The sequence below is a fragment of the Trachypithecus francoisi genome, unplaced genomic scaffold (assembly GCF_009764315.1).
Source record: "Trachypithecus francoisi isolate TF-2019V2 unplaced genomic scaffold, Tfra_2.0 Lachesis_group17, whole genome shotgun sequence".
Classification (NCBI taxonomy): Eukaryota; Metazoa; Chordata; class Mammalia; order Primates; family Cercopithecidae; genus Trachypithecus; species Trachypithecus francoisi.
In genome coordinates this window covers 16202186-16222294 of record NW_022681462.1, presented here as the reverse complement: position 1 = coordinate 16222294, position 20109 = coordinate 16202186, and the positions used below count along the sequence as shown (strand labels likewise).

At 41.6% G+C, this 20109-nt stretch overlaps 1 protein-coding gene across 1 annotated transcript; it reads left to right on the top strand.

Moving 5' to 3' along the window:
* Positions 1 to 12174: 12174 nt before the first annotated feature.
* LOC117099751 (protein LSM14 homolog A-like) lies at positions 12175 to 13944 on the top strand. The gene is given in 2 exon segments (XM_033239252.1): positions 12175 to 13696; positions 13698 to 13944. Coding segments are annotated over 2 exon segments (1527 nt in total). The 5' UTR covers positions 12175 to 12208; the 3' UTR covers positions 13737 to 13944.
* Positions 13945 to 20109: the final 6165 nt, after the last annotated feature.

The window sequence follows — 20109 nt, the reverse complement described above, 5'->3', positions numbered from 1 at the left end:
GCAATACTTAGAAAAGTATTAAAATTTGAGCAACACTGGTTTACTTGTTTATATGCATCCCCATAGAATCCCCCACCACGTCTACAGAAGCTTCAAAGGCTCCACAGCGAGACCCGTCAGGATGTGGGGAGAGGGAGAGAAAGACACTGCTTAAGCGTTTGGAGACCCAGCCCAGACATGCAGGCTCTCAGGCATCTGGTTATACCAGCCTGACACCGCGCCTGCGATTTCAGACTGTTTAATTAATTCTGATAATACCACATCGCAGGTGCTGCAGGAAGTATGTTAATTTAAGATCACATCTTACCAATTCCCACAGGTTTCATTCGAACCTAATAAATGAAATAATCTCCACTGTGAACCCCTTGCTTACCTAATTAGGCATAGGACGATGAAGCAGTCACACTTGGGGCACATCAGTACCACTGGTCACCTTCAAAAGCATAACCGTGACCTGCCCATGGGCTCCTTCCCCAGGCTTCTATCATACGCAGATCAAAGCCAAACAAATAAGCAAGCACGTTACTCTTTCCCTACTAGGAACCCTGTTTTTTGTGCACTCACGTATTTTCCTTCCTTGTCTTTTTAAATGCACCTATAGTACTAGATTCTGTGAAACCTCATTCTGTTTGACATAAACGAACTGTACTTGTGCTTTCATATTATTTAATCATTACCATAAGATTCAGGTTATTTTTAACCAAAGGGTTATTTCTAACCATCAGATTTTTTCCACATTGATGAGGCATTCAAGGGGCCTAATTCTATCTGAACCAGTGTGCTGGTAGCAAAATAAGTACCATTACGCCTTCCCTGTCTCCCACCCACCCACCTTCAGAAACCAGTCTTCTGTTGTGAGGTGGGTGTAACGCTGCCTGGAATCCTCTTCCCTCCTCCTCCACCCCTTTCCTCCACCCCTTTGCTCACTTCCTTCATGTCCATGTTCAAACATTACCTGAGCAGCCAGGCCTTTCCAGACAATCCAAGAAAAAGAGCAACTTCATCCCTGCATCAGCACCCTGGCCTCCCTACACAAAATGATGATTTGGCAGCCACAATACCTTGCTGATTGGGATAGAGTCGGTGAATGGTTATTAGCACTGGCGGCTCACTGGATTCACCTGGGGAGCTTCGAAGTCAATGTCTAGGCCCCACCCACTGAGATCCTAATTCACCTGGTCTGCTTGGAGTAGGCTGCTAGCATGAGCATATTAAATCTCCCCGAGATCAGAGGGGAGAAGCTCCAATGCTGTGAGTCAAACAGACTCAGCCAGGCCTGAGGGCTCATTTGATGGAGATGCTTTATTTTGAGCATCCATATAATCAAATAGGTCAATTATTTCCCCAATCATCATTAGATTGAGATATACATTATTTTTTAAAAGTTTAAGTTCTGGGATACCTGTGCAGGATGTGCAGGTTTGTCACACAGGTAAACGTGTGCCATGGTGGTTTGCTGTACCTATCAACCCCTCACCTAGGTATTAAGCCCGGCATGCATTAGCTGTTTATCCTGATGATCTCCTTCCTTTCCCCATCCCCGGCAGGCCCCAGTGTGTGTTGTTCCCCTCCCTGTGTCCATGTGTTCTCATTGGAAAATGTTGTTTTCACTTCACTTTGTTTTCCATAGACTCAAATGTCAGAACTCGCTGGTAGGAAGAATGTATCTTAATTCCTGGCTCCCAGCCTGTCTTCCCAGTGGCCACTAAACGGTAATGACACTAGCCAATGAGTATTTCCCTTTGCCCCAGTGTTACAACTTACTAAAGAAATTGAGGCAAGATATAAAAAATAAGACCTTCAATACTCAGATGCCTTGTCAAGAAGGCAAAATACAAAGAAAAGTTATCCAATTTCTGGGTAAGTTTGGGTCTTCAAAGTGCCACCTTCTCTTCACAGTTAGGTCCTTATTCTCTCCCCGTTGGCCCGAAATCTGATTCTCCCCACTCCTTCCTTTAACACAGCTGAAGTGAGATCTGGCACAGAAAGTCAGTCTTTGCTGGAGGCAGGGCCCCAGGTACTTGTTTTTCCACTGGAGAGAGGATTTTCAGAGTGGCCCAGTCAGCAGCATCCCTCTCCAAACGGGCATTGACCTGACCTCAGTGTGGCTCCTTTTCCACACTGCTTGCCAGAGAGTCACTGCAAGTTGCTGGGCCCAGTGGCTTCTCCCATTTTCCAATCTCTGAGCTTGGCTTTGAACCAAAGTTGAACAAACCTCCGAACCTCAGAGGGGAAACCCAGAATACACAGCCAGATTTTTCTAACCCCTGCTTGAAGTCATCAAGCCCCCAGCGTATGCCTGAACTCAGCCAATGCTGGTTCAGCCGCCAGCCCCAGCCTTGCTAAAAAATTCATAAACCACAGAACAGCTGGGCCACAGTCTGCTTTCAGAGCAAAGCCTCCACTATCAGGTTTTCATCTGGGCACTACTGAAGAACTGAGTATTTATTCCTGACAGAGACTTGAAAGAGGAAATCTTACTGGCTGTCTACTCAGAGTCACACGAGGACAGACTTGATGGGAATCCCATGCATATTCCAATGAGATAAAAGATATTATTCATTTCTAAAATGTCTTCAGAGACTCCATTAATGGAGAAATTCCAAGTGACAGCTATAACCCAAAAAAATTCCCTCATATCTGCATACAATTGCATTAGAATGAATCGGGGGAAAGGATGCTTAATATTTAGGCCCTCCTTAAAATCGTGTTTCCTTTACATCGCAAAAGATAAGAACTAGCTGGAGAAAGTGACAGAGAGGAAAAGAGATCCCCTGGAAAACATGTGGGACCAGTTAAACAGTCCTTTTCCCCAATGGGAGACATTTCCTTAGGAGTTTGCCATATTTAGATAATTTCTATGGAGACTTATTCTCCCAAGAATTTCCTCAGTCATGACAAGCTTGGTAACTATTACCTTGCTAACACGGTGAAACCCCATCTCTACTAAAAAATACAAAACATTAGCTGGGCGTGGTGGCGAGCGCCTGTAGTCCCAGCTACTTGGGAGGCTGAGGCAGGAAAATGGTGTGAACCCGGAAGGTGGAGCTTGCAGTGAGCCGAGATCACACCACTGCACTTCAGCCTGGGAAACAGAGCGAGAATGTCTAAAAACAAAACAAAACAAAACAAAAAATTACCTCGCTATTATGCCATCAAGGTTCTAGGCATGGATGATCTTTCTAAGTAGGCATTTTAAAAATTTATCCTTTCTTCAAAGACTATGTCTTAAGGAAGAAGGTGGAGAAACTAAATCTCTGAAAGCTTGTGCCTAACCAATGGGCAGCCCAAAGCAGGATTCTCAGATTCAGGAAAACCAATTTTCTGATATGAGGGTTTGGTTTTGGGTTTTTTTTTTAACAAGGAAAGGTAATTTTCTTGCAGGTCACCAATCACAACTCTCCGATAACTAGCATATCTATTATTATTGCACTACATTGGTAGTGCATTGGTAGTGCAACAATAATTACTGCCCATGATGGTGATCTTGAAGCCCTACAAGACTCTTTTTAGTTGTAACAATAAGGTAATGTACTGTGCTTTTGATTGTGTTCTCAGTCTTTGAAAACAAACAAAGCAATAATATACAAAGCGATTCTAAGTTAATTGTCTTAATTCCATTCTACGTACATTTTAAGTAATGTGCCCAACTCAACAATATTGGATGAATGGAGGGAAGGAAGGGAAGGGAAGGGAGGGGAGGGGAGGGAAGGGAGGGGAGGGGAGGGGAGGGGAGGGAAGGGAAGGGAAGGAGGAGGGAGGGAGGGAGGGAAGGGAAGGGAGGAGGGAGGGAGGGAGGGAAGGAAGGAAGAAAGGAAGGAAGGAAGTTTATTACAGCATAGAAATACCCTACCTGCATAGATAAACTGGCTGAGGGCAAAGCTAGTTAACTCAGGATCAGAAATTCCATTCTCCATTTTCATAATTCTAGTAACCCACATAAATTTATTGCTTATTTTCACAATCTACAGAAAGTCCCTAACAAAAATAAAAGGTGAAACAAGCAGGGTACAAGCTTTCAATTAGACCAACACTAGTCTGTGTGCCATAGACAGTGCTTTACATTTGTGTCAGAACTTTATGTTTCAAATCACCTTCACAAACACTACTCTGGGTTCTCACAACAACCCTGTGAGATAAATGTGACAGGTAAATCATTACCATTTTCCAATAAGGTAGCAGAAGCCAATAGAAATTAAATGCCTTGCTCCAGTCACATGGCTAGTTTGAGACAGGATCAGAATTAGATCTAGGAATCTTCATCCCAGTGGACTTCTCCAGACTGAGGAATTTCTTGTGTTCACTGGAGAGTATGTCCTCTGGTCAGGAATAGAAGCAGGGGTTGAGTACAAGCTGAGGAGTCCACAGAACCCTAGGCACACACAAAGTCAACCAATTTCCCAGAGTTAGGATACTATGATCTTGCTTATCCCTCTGCACACCATTGTTCTTGCTCTTTTCCTTCTGGTTCTCCCTCATCCTTCACCACGTCCTCTCTCCTCTGTCAAATTCTTCCACAAGTTCTTCCCAGTTACCCTAGTCCATGCACTTCTTCCTCTTTGAGCTTTTACAGTGGTACTTCTTGGGGCATTTGTCACATAGAACCTTGCCACATCTCTCACAGAGAAATTTTTAATTTCAGTTGACAACTTGAGTTGTCATTTTACCTCACTGTGGGTATGCCCACAAGTGAACTGTCCCTCCTCCAGGACAAGGAAGACATGTAGAGGACATTCACTGTTTCTAGCATACAACTCATGACTTCCATCTTGATCAGCATCCAAGTCCCCTTGTTCTATTATTGCACCCCTGTTGAGAATCACTCCTCTCCACTCTCAGTCCCTATGACTTGGGGGTACCCAAAACCTTCTTAATATGTCAGAAATGGACTAATGATCCAACTCATGATCTTCCTGTACCAGAGATGGACACATTATCCAACCAAACAATTGAATCTCAGAATGAGACTCAATTCTGAGATTTTTGATGGAAGTGGAAAACAGAAGCTTGCTTTCTCCTGAGACTGCAAACAGAAATGAAGATTTAGGCCCAAGGGTGCTGAAAGCCTCACGTAGGGCCAAGCTCTGAATCCAGCACAGCACCAGAGAAAGCAGAAGCAAGAGATGAACAATTACAAAGTCTGGATGAGAACATTTGAGTGTCTGGATCCAGCCATATCTAACCCGTGGACTTACGTGGATACATGAACCATGTATTTCCTTTTATTGTTTAAGTCGATTAGAACTGGGTTTCAGTTAGGGTACCCTCATCTCTTTATAGGAAAGTCTTTGGAGGGCAATCTAATTTGGGGAGAGATTGTGGGACTTTCTTAGAACTGAATATGAATAGTAAGCTTGTTGATTACAGATCAATAAACATAGGAAAGTTTGGGGAATTGGGGGACTTTGTTTTATTGTGTTTTGTTTTTTGCAGAGAGGAGGTCTTGCTATGTTGCCCAGGCTGGTCTTGAACTCCTGAGCTCAAGCAATCCTCCCACCTCAGCCTCCCAAAATGCTGGGATAACAGGTGTGAGTCACCATGCCCAGCCAAGAAAACTCTTAAAATGCTTTTATTCACAGTTTACAGAAGATTCAGAAAAATTTCACTGTCCATAGCAAATGAAAAGATTACATAAAATTATGTTAATATATGAGTCATGAAAAGCATTATTATTACTACTACTGTTCATCAATTCTTAGATGCACATTATTCTTACATTTTTATAATCCCTAAAATCAGAATGCATCACGTAATCAATAAGATTTTATAATCTGTGGGCTTGAACTAAAGTCAAATTCTTCCAGAAATGATTTTGCATTTGTTTCTGCCAAAGTTATCTAAGCCTGCTGGAAATTGATTTCTCTGCTTGAAAATTATTGGACCCCACCAATGGTGTAAATTCAGACTTTAGACCTGTGTGACTACAGGTTGACAGGTTGAGTATCCCTTATCCAAAATGCTTGGGACTGGGAGTGTTTTGTATTGCAGATTTTTTCAGATTTTGGAATATTTGTATATACATAATGAGATCTCTTGGGAATGGGACTCAAATCTAAACACAAAATTCATTTGTTTCCTATACACCTTAGACACACAGTGTGAAGGTAATTTTCTGCACTATTTTTAATAGTCTTGTACACAAAACAGTTTTGATAACATTTTGACTGCAGTCTATCATATGAGGTTTGGTGTAGAATTTGCGTCGTGTGGTATCATGTTGGAGCTCAAAAAGTTTCAGATTTTGGAGCATTTAGGATTTTGAATTTTCAGATTAAGGATGCTCCATCTGTACTAGATTATGGCTCAGATTCTCAGAGAGATTTGCATTTTCTTCCCTCTGCAGAGGCCCAAGGCTGAGACATGCAAGTTTCCTTGCTGGCCCTGCTAGAGAATTTTCCTTACCCCTTTCACTGAGTGTATAGCTCTTTGGTGTCCTGCCTATGAAGAGGTCTCCTATTAGACCTCCCATCTTAGATATTTTGTCTTTATGCAAGTGGTACATAAAATAACAGTTTTTTAACAATAGAGGGCATCTTAACGTTGATAAAACATTGTATTGTTTTTAATATTAGAATTGGTTTTGGGAAACGATGGAGATTATGAAGTTGAAAAGATAGAATCCCACTCAATTACCTCCTTGATGCTGCCAAAAGTTCCCCTTCAGTGAAGGGAGCAAAAAGTCTGGACTAACAGCAAACTATGTTGTAATCATCTTTCTAAACATCACTGAATCTAGAATAAGGCCAGAAACATAGTAATTGCTCAACAAATGTTTCATTTCTGAATTGACAATTAAATTAATAACTAATTAGAACTTGATGAACCTAAAGGCAACCAAAGGGGCAGAGGAAAAACTCATGAGGGCAGCTCTTGAGCTGAATGTCTTCTAAGCACGAGCCCAAGATGTAGTCCCTGCTGAGAGGGGCTCTCTTTTCAAAAGTGCCCAATTAAATCTCTCTCCTTATTGTGTGTCACCACTGGGAACACAAGTGTCCACATGTCTAGAAGCACTAGATGATGCAATTAAAATGGTTTTCTGCCATTTCATTTTAACATTACTGGATACTTAGGTAGATTTTCAACTGCCCACCTTGCTAATAGTGGTTCAAGTACCAAATAAGTATTTCTTTTTATTCAGTTAAGCATCCAGAAATGCCACAAAATTACTTGCCAGCATTATAGAAAATGATTCCAGAGAAGGTTGAACAAGATGCAACCTTTCACCCTCTAACTCTATTACCACTGGGGTGAAACCTTTGTTAAATCCAGATTTATAACCCTTCTCGTTTTATATTACCTAGTGGTTCTGCAAGCACGAAGCCTGCATTTGTTGCCACAGAGAAAACATTTGCTCAGTGAATTCTCTTGGTCTTTATCTCCTTTCTCTTGAGAATTGTTAGAAAATAGAGCATTGACTCCCGGTCTCTCTCTTTCTCTCTTTCCCCTTAGAGCCTCTTGCCGTATAACAAGATTGTTAAAGACAAATTGCTAACCATCCCTCTTACACACACACCTCATTAAATTGGTTGCACAATTTTCTTTCTTTCTCCAGGGTTGCTGTAGGAATATAGCCATTTATAATAACTGCCACTGTTGAGTGTAACTGCTGGGCTCAGGTGAGAGTGCGTATATACTCTTTGTTTTGCAAAAGGCTTTCTTTCAGGTACAAGTAATTTAGTTCTGTTTCCTTAGATGAATGATTGGCACATTAGGAGACCTGAGGTCACCTGGGGTTCATGTCGGTTTTTAATGAATTCCTCGAAATGCTGGAAACTACATGAGAGACTTCTGAATGGGCATATCTAATAGGTGATTTGTCATCATCGTCATCATCTTCAGCATTATTGAAAAGCTAATGTTAAAGGACAAGAGTAAGCCTCCCTCACCACCTCAGCTCACTCAATTACAATACCAAGTTTCCAAAAAAATTAATGAAAATCCAGGGAGGAAGCATATATGTGCTGCTGGACACTTGCTCACATGTCAAGAGGCCTGGAGCGAGACTTTTTCTACTCCTCTCCTGTGTTACGGCCCTTGAGCCTCAGTTTCCCAATGTATGAAATGTAAATAAAAATATCTTCCAATCTATATAACAGGAATTCTAAAATCATTCCAAAGGGTGCTTTGCATGAAAGTGTTTTGGAATGTACAAAGCAGCAAGCACGTGGAAGGTATTATGACTGACATACTAATGGGCTCACACAATTTGGCAAATAGCCTCCTCTATGTGACTTGAAGGGGCTTAGGAATCATAAACAAAAAGAAGAGGAAGAGAAGGAATTCAGGTAGCAATATGCTTGCTCCAGAACCCAGTTCTGAACGTCGTAACCCACAGCATTTAGCGCCCTCTGCAGAGTCAGAGCCTAGTAGATATACCAGGTCATCCACCAAGCAACCTACCCGGAAGCCCATGAAACCGAAAACGGTCGCTGCAGATTGAGAGGGAATTATCACCAAACCCAAACAAGGTAAATGCCCGGACCCCGCCTAAACGCGCACAGCAGTGAGAAAACAGAGAGGGAAGCAAAGCCTGTCAGTGCTCAGCTCAGCGCCCGGGCCCTTGCCGTCCCCAGCCCAGCCCTCCAGCCTGCACATAAGCGTTCAAGCATCCGTCTCGGCGCCATCCTGTTCCTGAGCCGGTGCTTCCACGCGCCCATGTTCAACAGCAGGTGAGGGACCCTGCCTGATTAATCCGTGTGACTAGAGCTGGCCTTGCTGCCCTGGGGTCAGGGCACACTCCCTCAACAGCAGCATCCCCCTCCCCACCCACCCCACCCCCATCTCATCACAGCTGTCCTCCACTTGATTACTATTGCAGCCACACAACGGGCCCAACCCAGCCAAGGCCAGGTCCCACACTCTGTGGATATCCCGAGGAAAATCACTTTGGAGCCTGTCAGTCCGCCTGGCAGGTCCTGCCTTGCTCCCAGTCCACTGCCCCGTCCTCACCAACTCACCAGTCACGCAGCCGGCCGTGCCTCGCCACCATCACAGTCTGGCTGTGAACCACCCACAGCCACACTTCCGGCCGTGAACCACCCACAGCCACACTTCCGGCCAGCCGGTTCCTCAGGCAGCCGTATTATGGTGGAGAGCCCTGCTCAGCAAGCCGGGAAGCCCAGGTTTCAAACCCCACCATTCGTTAGTGGGTGGAATTCTGAGTGGAAACTTTTTCAAATTTTATTTTATTCCCTTGAAAAAATGAAATAACAGCACCTACCAACAGAGACGTCCTCAGCGTCGAGTGAATATATTTGAAAACGCTATGTAAAGTATAAGATGCTATAAAACTTAAGGTTTTTTCAGTTGTCCAGAAGTGAAAATGTAGAATTCCTGTTATTGGAATCTAGGCTCTCAACAATAATTTGTTAAATAATTGTGTGAATGAATGTAACCTTTATTTCCTTTTTTTCTTAAATAAAAGTTATAGGCCGGGCATGGTGAATCATGCCTGTAATCCAAGCACTTTGGGAGGCCAAGGCAGGCAGATCATGAGGTCAGGAGATCGAGACCATCCTGGCAAACACGGTGAAACACGTCTATACTAAAAATACAAAAAATTAGCTAGGCGTGGTGGCACACACCTGTAGTCCCAGTTACTCAGGAGGCTGAGGCAGGAGAATTGCTTGAACCCAGGAGGCAGAGGTTGCGGTGAGCCGAGATTGTACCACTGCACTCCAGCCTGGGCTACAGAGTGAGACTCCATCTCAAAAAAAAAAAAAAAAAAAAAACTATAAATCAGATGAAAGTATACATTATACATTAATCAGAGAGAGCTCTATCTACCTAGGATCCTAATAGTGACTTACATTTGTTTATTTGAGACAGAGTCTCATTTTGTCATTTTATCACACAGGCTGGAGTGCAGTGGCGCAATCTGGGCTCACAGCAGTCTCAACCTCCCAAGCTCAAGCAATCCTCCTGCCTCAACCTGCCAAGTAGCTGGAATTACAGGCGCACACCACCACGTCCAGCTAATTTGTGTATGTTTTGTAGAGATGGGGTTTCATCATGTTACCCAGGCTGGTCTTGAACTCCTGAGCTCAAGTGATCCACCCACCTCAGCCTCCCAAAATGCTAGGATAACAGCCATGAGCCACTGTGCCTGGCCTTAAACTTTTTAATAAATAACTTCTTACATACTTATGGCAACTGTTCTTTCCTCTAAAGCCCCACTATCAAGATCTATTGTAGGCCCCTCACAACACTCTCATGATTTATTTTTATGGACATCACCTCCTTCCTTGTCTCCCTGGCTCCTGCTGGGCTTGATGAGGCACATGGCCAGGGGAGGCAGCCAGGCTTGTGAGTCGTGAGTCTCAGTAAACCTGAGTAACAGACGGAGGCAGGTTCTGGTTGAGGCTAAAGCCAGCCAAGGAATTGGCCAGGAAAGGAATGCCAAGTCATGAGGCTGAGATCAGGCTGGGTGAGGAGATAACCAGGCACATCCAAGCTGAAGGAGAAATAAAAATGGGAGGTGATGGACAGAAGATGGGGCTGAGCGATTGTGGGGAGCTGACACAGAACAGAGGGTACCAGTTTCCCAGGCCATAGTGTGAGGCCAAGTCGTATCAGCCTCAGTCTGATGCTTTTGAAGACCTTCACTCCACCTCTCCCCAGGGCTAAAAATTGTCTGCCTTTTGCAGGTGGTCAGCCAGCAGCCCTCTGACATCATGGGTCTGCCCTACAATCTGTTCTATATTCAGCTCACCCTCTTAGGGACTACCTTGCTGACATCCCACTTTTGTGCCAAAGCTTCCAATGTCTTGCCCCCAGCCTCTTATTCAAATTCCACTCCCCTCACCTTAGTGCTCAGGCTTTCCACATCTGGCCCCTGATGACCTATCGGCCTTTCATCCTATGGAGTACCATGTCTTCTGCTCCAGGCATCCATCCTCCAAATCATCTGACCCCTTCCCATTCCAGTGCTTGTTTACACCATCCCTCCCATCTGGAAAGCCATTTACCTTCTCTATGCCTCACCAGATTCCATGTGTTCTTCAAGACTGTCAAAGAAAAATCAGAGTTGAAGTGATTAAAAGAATTCATTCAAGACTATTACTATAGGGAAAAGATAGCTCAGTATAGAGCTGGTCTCAATTCTGAACACAGTGTGGGCAACTCGGAATTTATGGCCAAGGAGCAGGGTGGGGCTTGGTGGATGGAAAATGACTAAGAGGAAATATCAAGGGTAAGGGAGACTCTGACTAAACAAAACTCTTGCTGAAGACAGGCCAGGGTGATCAGACATCACCTGGGGATGGTAAAGGAACCCACTCAGATATGGAAGGCGATTAGATATGGAGGGTAGGGGATTCCAGCTAAACCAATTTAGCACGGTTTTTGTTCAACTTGATTTTACAAGGAAGTGCACAGAGGGACTTAGGAAAAAAGATTTAAGAGCCACACTAATATTTGGTCAAGCAAAGAATTTTTGTCAAGACACAATGCAAACCCCTCCTCCTCTGTGAAGCATTCCAGGATTGCTGGACCTACAATTGTTGATTCTTCTCTGAATCTCTATAGCTCCAATCCAGTTGTCAGTTTGGGATAAATGTCACTTATAGGAGATTGCTGCATGGTTATCTTTTCTCATTTATATTATTTATATCAATGAAAATCTTGTCACATTATTTTTTGTATCTCTCAAGTACCCAGGAATGATGCCCCGTTTATAGCAATCTTTAATAAATATCTATTAATTGGCCTATTGAAATTGTTGGCTTTACCCTTCCTTCTATCTGGCCTCAAAAAGGTAATTCTAAGGCAGGAGACAGCACAGTAATGGAACTGAACACACTCTGGAGTCAGACTACTAAGGTTCAAATCTTGGTGGCACTGCTTACTTACCACCTGTGTGACCTCAGGAAATTACTTAACCTCTGTATGCCTAAACCCCACCCATAGAGTTGCTGTGATACCTAAATAAACTAACCCATATAAAGTACCTATATTCTTACCAACATGCAGTAAACACTTAATAAAAGATGCTATTATTATTAAGGTAAGGTTTAAAAATACATTTGATGTTTGAGAGTTTTATATCTTTTATTTGGAGTTGTACAAAGAGCTGAAAGAACCTATAAAAATGTGAATAGCTCGCCCTCCCAGCATGCCCCGCGCTGCCGCCGCTGCCGCTGCCGCCGCCGCCGCGCCGGGGCTTGAGGGCGGGAGGCCGGGGGTGGGTAGCGGACCCGGCGCCGCCGCCATGTTGGGTCTGAAGCGGCTGCTGTGGGTGTCGACGGAGCTAGCGGGCGTGCAGAGCCGGCGACAGTGGCGTGGGATCTGCCTCTCTGCGAGCAGCCGGGAGCGGCCGCGGCGCGCCATGAGCAGGGGCACCCCTTACATCGGCAGCAAGATCAGCCTCATCTCCAAGGCGGAGATCCGCCAGGAGGGCATCCTCTACACCATCGACACCGAAAACTCCACCGTAGCCCTTGCCAAAGTTCGTTCCTTTGGTACAGAAGACAGACCGACAGATCGTCCAATACCACCTCTAGATGAAGTCTTTGAATACATTATATACCGTGGGAGTGACATTTAAGACCTTACTGTTTGTGAGCCATCAAAACCACAGTGTTCTTTGCCTCAAGACCCAGCTATCGTTCAGTCCTCACTAGGCTCATCGACTTCTTCATTCCAGTCCATGGGTTCTTATGGGCCTTTCGGCAGGATGCCCACATACAGTCAGTTCAGTCCAAGTTCCTTAGTTGGGCAGCAGTTTGGTGCTGTTGGTGTTGCTGGAAACTCTTTGACGTCCTTTGGAACAGAAACACCAAACAGTGGTACCTTACCCCAAAGTAGTGCGGTTGGTTCTGCCTTTACACAGGATACAAGATCTCTAAAAACACAGTTATCTCAAGGTCGTTCAAGCCCTCAGTTAGACCCTTTGAGAAAAAGCCCAACCATGGAACAAGCAGTGCAGATCGCCTCGGCCCACTTACCTGCTCCAGCACCCGTTGGGAGAAGGAGTCCTGTATCAACCAGGCCTTTGCCATCTACCAGCCAAAAAGCCATAGAGAATCAGGAGCACAGGCGAGCTGAAGTACACAAAGTTTCAAGGCCAGAAGATGAGCAACTCAGAAATGATAACAAGAGACAAGTAGTTCCAGGTGCTCCTTCAGCTCCAAGGAGAGGGCGTGGGGGTCATCGGGGTGGCAGGGGAAGATTTGGTATTCGGCAAGATGGGCCAATGAAATTTGAGAAAGACTTTGACTTTGAAAGTGCAAATGCACAATTCAACAAGGAAGAGATTGACGGAGAGTTTCATAATAAACTTAAATTAAAAGAAGATAAACTTGAGAAACAGGAGAAGCCTGTAAATGGTGAAGATAAAGGAGACTCAGGAGTTGATACCCAAAACAGTGAAGGAAATGCTGATGAAGAAGATCCACTTGGACCTAATTGCTATTATGACAAAACTAAATCCTTCTTTGATACTATTTCTTGTGATGACAATAGAGAACGAAGACCAACCTGGGCTGAAGAAAGAAGATTAAATGCTGAAACATTTGGAATCCCGCTTCGTCCAAACCGTGGCCGTGGGGGATACAGAGGCAGAGGAGGTCTTGGTTTCCGTGGTGGCAGAGGGCGTGGTGGTGGCAGAGATGGTACCTTCACTGCCCCTTGAGGATTTCGAGGTGGATTCAGAGGAGGTCGTGGGGGCCGGGAGTTTGCAGATTTTGAATACAGGAAAGACAACAAAGTTGCTGCATAGTCTACAAACAAGTCTCTGAAAATAGGTGAATTTCTAGCTCTTCATAGTCCTGAAAATTGATTTCAGTCTTTGCGAAGAATGAAGAAGTGAATTCGCTGTACATTTGTCACCAGCACTGGGTTTTGTTTTTTGTTTGTTTTTCCGCTTAATTTCAAAGATAAAATGCAGTTACTTTTGGGGGTGGAAGGCTCATCTTAAAACATGAGCATTAAATCTATTTGGAATAGCAGAAGGTTAAGTAATTTCTTATGTATAGTTAAACTAAAGCAGTAATTCAGTGGGACTTACAAGTATTTTTTCATCACTGAAAGGTTTTTTTTTTTTTTTAATCACTAAATTGTATTTGGCAATTGCAAGTTACCTGCAGATAGGGCCGTGATACTGTGTTTTGAGCCACAGAAGGTAATGTGTATGTGTGTACGCGTGCGTGTATCTCTTTCCTCCTTACTTTTGAGGAATCCTGTAATATGAGGTAGCTTATTTCATCAATTAATTAGGGTGCTGGATGGTAGAGAATTTTGTCAGTCAACTATGTACACACGGTAAATACTGTTTCTTAGGCAAAGGTAACTTTTTTATATAGTTGTAAAATTCCATTATATTCCATTGCCAAAGAAACATTAAGAACTTTGTATAGCTGTATAAAAAGCGACTAATTTTTTAAAGAATAAACATTTTAAGGTCAGCAAAAAAAAATTTTTTTGAATAATTTATTATGTCTCTTTGAATGCCTGAATCAACTCAAAATGTTTTTCTTGCATATGGACTGATATTGTGCAATTTCTCGAGGCTCATTAAACATATTTTGGTTGGCTCTCCAGAGTTCAGTGTAAGTTTTACAGTCTCGGAATCTATAAATGAACTAAAGTCTTCTGATTAAACAAAAGAAGCTATGAGAGACATGGAGGAGGGGGGAAGCAAATCTGCCTTCCCACTATCCTTCAATTGTTCACACTCCCCAAAATGGGGTTTGATTATTTTTAATAACGAAAATGTTGCCATAGACCAATTCAAAATCGATTTATTAAAATTGACAGATTATCCAATCCTTTACCATAAAAGGATGCACCCACACTGTCTGCAAGCTTTTCTCCAAGAAACCTGGGGTTGCAAATGCCTTCCTAGAATGTTATCAATTTAAATGATTGAAAAAAACAACACATAATAAGTGACAGATTTTTCAAATCAGATAAAGATGGGAACCAGATTATCTGTCCGGGGGTGATAGATTGCAGCAATAATAAATTCACTTGAAGACACTGGATCAATTTTTAATCAAGCCAAGAATTATTATTGCAGAAAGACAAAATGACCCATGAGAAGATGCCTTAATTTTCCACCAATCAAATTATAGCCTTTCTAAATAAGATGTAATGAGATCCATGGAATATCCAGGTTACACATCCCACCTAATTACCCATGTTCCCTGTCATGTAGTGATATACTAGTGGTAAACTGACCTCTGAATTTGCCCAGATGAAAAGGTAATTAGTTTTTCCACCAAGCTGTAGTGAAAATAACAGCAGTGACACATGTCATCTCCTTCTACCAAGTCACAGTCTCTGAGGTGTTTGTTCTTAAAATATACAGGATATGACCTACTGGGTAATAAACTACACAGTCATTAAGTGAAGCTTGTGTCTGACAGAAAAACAGCCGCCATCCCTAAGTTGAGAAAAAAGGGCCTGGAGGTAAAGCAAATCAGTCTACACTTGACATTAAACTTTATCAGCAGGGAACGAAGCCCCCTCTCACCCTCCCCCAGGAATCACCAATCAGGAAATGGATCTTGTGATTACCGACCATTGTGAAGACCCTTGTGAAGAGGCCAAGTCTGTGTGCTTCATGTGCCCACTTGCTCTCTCCACCCTTTCAGGCTAAAACACCTCGATTTGGGGTGTCTCCCAACTCAATTTCCTTTCCTCATCCAAAGGCTACTGCTGAGAAAGAGCATCAGGGTACATCTAGGTATTCCCCTGAGCAAATCCCCATTGCACTGGTCACCATTCATGCATTCATTCAACAAACACCCGCCATTGAGAGTAGATATGACTCCTTTCCTTTCTCCTATTCTTGAAACAGATCATCTCACCAGGCTGGGTCAAACTTCATCAAATGTATTCGTTCTTCATCTCTGTTGTGAAACACATAACCAAGCCCTTCTGGCATGAAGATTGCCTATATTTATCAGACATTTATTCAGTTCATCACTTCTTACAATCCACTCTTAATCTTTGACTAATGCTTGTGTGTGCCTGTAAAGAGACTACTGGTAAATTAATGACCCAGAGTCATGTTTAGGCATCCATTGTTAATGGCAATCAGCTACTGATTTGAAATGAGGTCTCTTTAATTTATTCCTGTCATTAAATCTTTTGAAGAACTGCTGACATTTCACCAAGAGGATGCAAACTGCAAAGATCTTGCGTTTTCAAACACAGTGCAAGGCCACCCCAGAGTTTCCCATTTGATAGCTCTCAAAAAAGACATAGACTCTTTTACGCTAAGGAATGGTAAACTTTCACAAGGCTTACTATTCAGAACTCAATGAATGCATTTGCTATGAGATTTTATTTTCCCCAAAAATGATGTTTGTCTAAGTTTCTGTCTTTCTAATCACTAGATATACATTTAACTCACTTTTGGTAATGTGTGGTCCTTCAAACCATAAATGTCAGGGCATGCTTAAAGTAAAGGAAAAAAATGGTTAAAAAAAAAAAGATTGCCAACTATCCTAATGTAACACAAGATGTCAATTGTGTTGACATCTTGTTCAATTGCAGATCTCAGCACTAAGAATCCCAAAATTTATTTAATAATAATAACATATTAGTTTTGTTATTTTTTATTATGTAATATATTTCATACATCTAGGACTGAACTTTTATCCCTTCTAAAATTCATATGTTGAAGCCCTAATCCCCCATGTGATAATATTAGGATATGGGGCCTTTGGGAGATAGATTTAGATGAGATCGTGAAGGTAGAGGCCCCATGGTAGGATTATGCCCTTATAAGAAGAGAAAGAGATACCAGAGCTTTCTCTCTTTCTGCTATGTGAGAATACAGCCAGAAAGAGAGCCTTCACCAAGAACCAAAACTGCTGGCATCTTGATCTTGGACTTCCCAGCCTCCAGAACTGGGACAAATAAATGTCTGTTGTTTAAGCCACCCTGTCTATAGTATTCTGTTATAGCAGCTCAAATACATTATAAATATATTACATAACAGTTATACATTATATTATACTTAATATATAATAATGTATAATGCGAAATAAAATCAACTAACACTCTTTAAGGCATCCTGTTAACAATTTTATATTCATCGTCTCAACCCAACAGCTCAAGAGGTAACTACTCTAATTTTACAGATGGAAGAATCAAGGCTTGAAGAGTATAGCTAAAGTGCACAAGGTTTCACACATAATGAGAACCCAGGCAATCTTCACACTTAACCATTAAAATGCAAAGTGAGCTTTCTGGGATATTGGGCAAGTTCATTTTCAGTTAGCCTTTAACTAGGATTATAATTCCTAGATGACGGTCACTGCTATGATATCCCACTAGTGATTTTTCCCCCATTTTTATGATATCTTAGCTCTGGATATTACTGCCTCCTCCAAGCACTCTATCTTAGAAATAATTGGCTCAAGCACAAAGAGAGTTATTCTCAATTTAATGAATTCCAGCAATTCATCGTTTTGCTACCTCTTCCTTACTAATTTATTAATAAGAATTACAATGAAATTGGCATGCTGTATAAATTCTTCCATATTCTCTTTACCTTAAAATATCATTCCTGTTGGTCTCAAAAGGTGATGCATTAAGATTTATGGTTTATTACCAGTAACATAGCTATAGCCAATTGACCATAAAAGTCAACTATTTTTAAGTAATTCAAAATGCCCATTGTAGTGAATGTAATATTTGCCTGAATATGGAATATTAATATTTTCAAATATTCATTTTTATTCTCTGTATTAATTATCTGGATATAGGCAAGCAGCTCATTAATTTAACAGTAAATACTTTCACAAATCTGTATCTTCTATCAGTGAAAATGCTTTTAAATGGTACAGCATTACAAATCTATTGATTCTCATTATCTAAACAAGTTAATATAAAAATAGTATTGTCACTTTTATGTGTTGATATGGCCAAAAAGACTTTATGTCAGCCAACAGATTTTCTACACATTACTTTTATTGACTTTCTTCCTATTCTTAAAGTAAGGAAAACATTCCTTCATAGGATGACCAGCCATACCAGCTTGCCCAAGCCTGTCCTGGTTTTAACACTGAACATTCTGTATCCCAGGAAACACCTCAGTCCCAGGTGTTTCCTAAATCTTCCTTCAGCCACCCTCCCCAGAGTTAATCCACTTTAACACCATAAGTCTACTCTTAAAATGTGTTGAAAACACCATTGATACACACTGCAAGAGGCTTTTTCCAAAATGGTATGATTCCCAGTATGTACAGCTCTTAAGAAATTGTTTCTAGCATGCAGAACAACACAACAGAACCTGCTAGCCAAGACCCTGGATGCCGAGTGCCTTTCACCTGAAAACTAAGACAGGATGACAGCAGTGAAAAGAATTCAAACTTGTTCAGATACACTTCTCTTTAACTCAAGAAAGTCCAATGAAGGAAGATTTTAGCTTTTCACCAAGAAAGTAAAAGTAGAAAGATATTCATATTTAGAGTGAGAAAAGACAAAACAAATTTAGTACTGAATAAGGTGAATTTGAGGTATCTCTGGGAGAGTCAGACAGATATATCCAGTAGATATTCATATATAAGGCTCTAGGGCTGAGATGAGAGGTTGGACTCGAAAGATGGGTTTAAGGATTATTGGATTATAGGTGCAAGTTGAAGTGGATGAGAAGAAGTGGATTGGACAAGAATACCTGGGGAGACTAAATGAGAAAGATGGGGCAGATGATGCATATCTCATCTAATTTCTTGAATCATATTGGTTCTTAAACTGCCTTACCCTGGATTCTACTCAACTGATTTCCTCTATATTCACCTTGCTGAATTTGAATTTGAATTGGCTGGTTATTCTTCTGCTGGATGGACTACCCTGAACCACTCCTGGGAGTCCAGTTTTTCTGACTTACTCAAGGCATCCTTTCTGTAAGCATACTCTAAGGTTTGTCCTGGGAGCCCTGTAGTAGTTAAAGCTCATATTTGAGAAATTTTTTATTCCTCCTTCTCTCTGTCTTTTTTATTTCTTTGTTTCAACAAATATCTATTGAGCACCATTCACATGCCAGGCACTACTCCAGGTACGAGAAGCTATGAACCAGAAAGCACGGCATTACAACACATACTCAAGGGTTATATTTAACAGAAATGAGCTAATGTTATTTTTAGTGATTTTTCAATTTTGCTTTATTAAGAATATAGTGGCAGAGCTGTTGACATCTCTTGAACTTGCTCTTCTAAAGAGAAACTGAAGAGCACCATATGGCTACTGAAGGTGTAGATGTTCTTTCTAAGTCATTAAGCACTAAAGCATTGAATAAACACGAAATGTGTTGTTAACAGAAAACTCTAGAGTTTACAGTGAGCTCAAGTCTCAAAACTATACCAATGCAGCCGTCAGACCTCACTTTTTCCAATGTAACTATCCATTCATTCAGCATTCCTTAGAACAAAACTATATCATCCTTTATAATACCCACATTTCCCCCATTCAGTAGTTTGAAACTTGCTGTCTAGTGGCAATAAGTGTTTCCATGGGCTATGGTGACAAGGTCATTGGGAGGCTTTCTGTAATGCCTCTACTTGTTAAGGGAAGTTCACTGAGATAAGAAGGCATATGGTTGGCTCTTGTCGAGAAACCTAGGCCGTTTGAATCACATAGTAGTAAATGTCTTCCTCACTTCCAAGAAGGAAAGAAAAATGATTCTTAATTAAATGTTTAATGTTTATTATAGCTAGAATATTAGTTTTAGGTCAAATTTATGATGCACTAGATTTGTACTTTTTATGTTATATAGATTTTATAGTTCATCGAAATTTCTTATATAATCAATGTGTATAGTATATTTGAGCCCATTTATATGACAGAGCGCAATTTTATTCTTTAAAATTATTACAAAGGTTTACAGCTGTCGCATCTTTGCTTTTATGACATATTTTTACCACATCTGTGGTTTATTTAATGGCAAGTCTTTGGTCAGGATTGCAATGCCCAATTATTATATTGTTCTTATGGGAAAATGTGACTGCTTTATAACAGAATTTCCAGGAATGGATTGTGATGAAAGGCAAAGACTGTTACGCCCTTGAAAGGAACAACTCAAGTGTGTATGTGCACGTGTGTGTGTGTGTGTTTTGCATATATAGAACCCCTCTCTAACCAAGACATATCACCAGGCAC